This window comes from Anneissia japonica, unplaced genomic scaffold (assembly GCF_011630105.1).
Source record: "Anneissia japonica isolate Jap-2015-1 unplaced genomic scaffold, ASM1163010v1 scaffold287929_len176311_cov113, whole genome shotgun sequence".
NCBI classification, from domain to species: domain Eukaryota; kingdom Metazoa; phylum Echinodermata; class Crinoidea; order Comatulida; family Comatulidae; genus Anneissia; species Anneissia japonica.
Genome location: NW_022725659.1, coordinates 24,732 through 29,262, shown reverse-complemented (window position 1 = coordinate 29,262; position 4,531 = coordinate 24,732). Strand labels below are relative to the sequence as shown.

At 32.3% G+C, this 4,531-nt stretch overlaps 1 protein-coding gene across 1 annotated transcript in view; it reads right to left on the bottom strand.

Moving 5' to 3' along the window:
* Window positions 1-360: 360 nt before the first annotated feature.
* The window catches only part of LOC117112775 (ATP-binding cassette sub-family A member 5-like), a 26,737-nt gene continuing 22,566 nt past the window's right edge, over window positions 361-4,531 (bottom strand). Inside the window, exons 23-25 of the mRNA XM_033255943.1 lie at window positions 4,007-4,269; window positions 2,832-2,887; window positions 361-1,918 (exon numbers count right to left, since the gene is read on the bottom strand). Coding sequence (XP_033111834.1) covers window positions 1,781-1,918; window positions 2,832-2,887; window positions 4,007-4,269 — 457 coding nt within the window. The 3' untranslated portion in view covers window positions 361-1,780. The remainder of the gene's footprint in view (window positions 1,919-2,831; window positions 2,888-4,006; window positions 4,270-4,531) is intronic.

Genomic DNA, 4,531 nt, shown 5'->3' with positions numbered 1-4,531 from the left:
TGTTATTATTATTATTATTATTATTATTATTATTATTATTATTATTATTATTATTATTATTGTTATTACTATTATTATTATTATTATTATCATTATTATTATTATTACTATCATTTTTATTATTTTATTATTTTTATTATTATTGTCACTGTTGTTATTGTTACTAAAATTATTATTATTGTTGATGTTATTTCAAGGCTTTATGAGAAGAGCCCAGATGTGTATAAGAGACAGGTTAAGTGCGAGACACAGAATTTTTGGAGTAAAACGCACAAAGTATGAAACGCTACTGTAAGTCCAAACACCTGTCTCTTATACACATCTAGATGTGTATAAGAGACAGGATTTGAATGGCTTTGAATTATGAATTGAAGTATACAATTTTACAGTTTTAATTTAAAAAAAACCAACTTGATAACACATATATAAGTTAACACAATTGATAATATGTATTTGTAACTAAAATGAATTGGCCTATACCACTGTATATAAACCAAACTAAACATGCAGACCCAGATTTTTAATATTAGGTAAAATGAATATGAAAATACAAACTACCTAAAAACTATTCTAAATATCACAAATGCATATTGCATGCAATAAAATAAACAATACTTAAAAATGATGTGTCAACACATGACTATCAGGCAATAGGCCTAATGCTTAGCTTCTAGTGCAAAGGTGAGAAAAGTGCAGCCCGATGGTGATCAATCTTTTTTTTCTGCCCATGACCACCTTATAATGTGCAGCCAGCCTACCATTTTTAACTAGAAAACCCCTTGTTTTTTGATGGCCTAACACTAATATCTGTAGAAATTAATATCAAAACTTAGCATAAAGTGGTATAATAACAGTGCATGAAGGTTTTTCTAGAAGTGTCAAATTTTGGTAGCGGCCACACAACTCAGGTACCATGACCATATACTCGCAGCTTCAATATTAAAAAATATTTAAATTGCATTTATTATATTAAATAAATGTAAAAATGTAGCAAAAATATTATTATAATTAATCAATATTACATAATTAAAAAATATAGATTCAGAAGTAGATTTGTAAATACGATGAAAGACAATTATTAAAAATCACTGAATTGCACTCAATGCATGATCACAAATAAAATATATTAATACAATACCATTAAACCACTGAAATCACATACAATACTAGAAAACATATAACAAATGATGTGTCAGGGCCATACATACATTATCTAGGCAATGATTACATTAAATAGTTATTAATACAGGGTTAAGCAGTAAATTAATAGTTATGAAATGGTAGAAGAACCATTTAAATCCGACATTTTGTTATGAAGTTACAGAAGTTTAAACATAAAGCTGTTTAAAGTACAGTTTTTGAGAAATCAGCCTTCAAATTTTTCACCCATTTCTCAGGTAGAGACTATCACTAAATCATTAATAAAAGTTGTTTTAATGTCAGAAATGAGAAAAATAACAAAACACAGCATGATGTATATATAAATGAAATTTAGTTTAAAATAGATTTCGAAAAATTTGACATTCCAACATGTTTTGGCCATTATCTCCGAAACCACATATTTCTGAACAGTGATCTAGGCAACCATGAACAAACTTTAACTAGGTTTTTTTTTTTTTTTTTTTTAATTCCATTACTATTATCTCTTTTTTAAAATGAATTTTATCTGTTGTATGGTAGAATCTCTCCTGCGTGAGAGTGTTCCTCTGCTTTAATATAGTGAGCCGACAAATTATTGAACAACAAGGAGTTGATATAGTATCCCAGCAACCATTTATATTTAGTTAACTGATATTTGTGAGTATTGTCTTTGTGGTTTAGGCTGGACTCTCCTTGATCGGTGGATTTCATTCTCCTGTGTAGGCTCTTCATTTTCCTCATCAATCTCTTCTTGTTGCTTAGCGAACTCTATGAATACCTAAAAAAAAGTAAACACATAAATACAACTAAGTATATATAAAAATAACTACAGTATATAAAAAGTATAACAAATATAATAAAATAACAAAGTATGTACAAATTAACTATGTAATCAATTAATTAGATTATACCATATATACCAGGAATCCAAAGTCTTCCCCAACACCCAGGAGTCTCCTAGAAATTGGGAAGGCTTCCGGATAATAACCCATCTTCTGCAAATTCACGATATTTGCAGGTTTTTACTACTGTATTATTAATTGCCTCTCAGAAGTCAGCACCGATGGGTATCACAACAAAATAGAATCGTTGTGGATTTATGCGGACATGTAGCTACTATATGTGCCTCTTTACAGCCGCTAGGTAGTCATGGACCACGCCCATACACAATTCAGCACAATGATTCCGCGAGTTATGGGTTATTCTCCTACCTTTACCCCCTACCATTAGATGCGTTCATCTTCTTCTCGAGTTACTACGTACAGTAGCTAGTGTGTATGATCTTGCTTACGTAGTGTGGTAAACGCTCCTTCTGTGGCCGGACTGGGGATGAGCGGTCAAGACAGGAGAACTGGGACATACAGCAATAATATTGGCGAACGGCACCCCGTCTATGGTTCCGGTGGTGGAACAAGTCTTCTCGGATACGGACTATAAACCATAGGCCCTTTTGTACACAATTGGCTCGTGTGCACTTTAAAGAACCCAGTACATCCTTTGAGAAGAGTAGGGAGTTACCCTGGTGTTACTGGTCCATTAAATATGTTAAGAAAGCTCTTCATATAAACAGGTCTCACAGAAGTGGCTTCTTCCAACTTGTGACCCCCCTGTATATACTGTCTAGGATAAGAAAAATTTTTTTTTTCTGACTGAAAAAATTAAAAGATTTCATAAAGCAGATGCCTACTTACCTGTTCAAGGGTGGATTGACTAAAGCTGTATTCTTCAATTTCAAACTCAGATTTTCCTGCAAAGGAATAAAACAAAATAATAATTAGATTGGATATCTAGGTAGTTATGATACTTGACTTTCAATTATAAGAGACCTGGTTCAAATTTCTCACAAACGTTATTATAAGTGCGAGACACAGAATTTTTGGGGTAAAACGCACAGAGTATGAAACGCTACTGTAAGTCCAAACACTTGTTCAGCGGATCTTCTCGGTGGTAAATTGGGCAATAAACGAGATTTCAATAATCCTAGTCTTTTCTGAGAATGCACAGCATTCTTTAACATGCACGTGGACCATGTTTTACACAAGATCAATACCTTAAAATTCTTATCCAAAAGACGGTGCACTATTGTAAACTTGTATGCAGATCTGAAACGATCTTCACAGTTCCCAGCACACACGGTAGCTGCCACATGGGTTTAAATCCTGACAGTACAGGAAATTTTCTCCCAACTAAAAACATCTTCGCTCCCTTATAAGGCATCGTATTGTTTCACATATTTAGCTTATCCCCTCAATAAATATGGTACTAGGAAATATGCAGGATTATAATTGGCTCACACTACACGATCACATGACCAAATGTGGAGAGTACTACTATGTTAGTACTTTTAAAACCTACCCACCTTTGTTTTTATTTATTTTTTAAAAATTATTTGCATTAATATAACAACATAACACATAAGGTATTTTAATACAGTAAAAAGAATATACAGCATACAGAATGTATTTTATCAACACTCTTTTTAAAATGAAGCACTTAGAATGTAATACATTATTTTTTCCCTTATTATCTTCTTTTCTCTCTTGATAATAATTTAAAGCAAGTAACCTATTTAAATATAAGACTGTAACTTTAAATTAATATATTAATACATTAAATGTATTATTGACACATAAAGGTTAAAGGTTAATCATTTATATTGTGCAAAATAACATATATATGATGCTTGCCATTCCAACACCAGCATACTATCGCTGTTAAATCTACTCATAACTTTGGCAATAATAATTTAATTCCAGTAAATAACCATCTTTCTAAAGCTTATAATATGAAGTATATTAAAAAGTAAAATTTCATGTTTTAGTCGCTGATGCTGGATTTGGCATGGCAAGTCCCATCTTAAGCCCACCTTCTTGCATGATCTCAAAAACTTTAGCCAGCGAGTTCACTTCATCTCTCGGTACTTTTATAGTCACACGTTCTGAAAAGCACTCAATGACTTCAGCGCTGGGGAAGAAGGTACGCACATGTCGGATGAACTTTGTCAGTTTATCTTCCAGGAGGGCTGTCGTGTCCCCGGCCCCCCTTGCGAAAGCAACAAGGTTCAGCTTAGCTTCTAAGAGATAGCCTCCACCGTATTTGTCCTTCAAGTGTTGGGTGGTCCCTAGACATCTGGAAGATAAAAAGATTTGTTGTTACCTTAAAAGTATTGTCAGTGATGAGCTAATAATATACATAAGTAAATATATGGATTAATTATTAAATTTCAATTGTAAATTTAAACATGAAATACTTGTATGTTATATACTATTAAATACTGGTAATGTCAACCTCAATGGATAATAACAATATTTTTTAATATTGCAAGAAAGCAAATTTTGGTTCAAATGGCAGGATTGGGGTAGAAATGTTCTTGTTGTGACCTTTGGTGCAC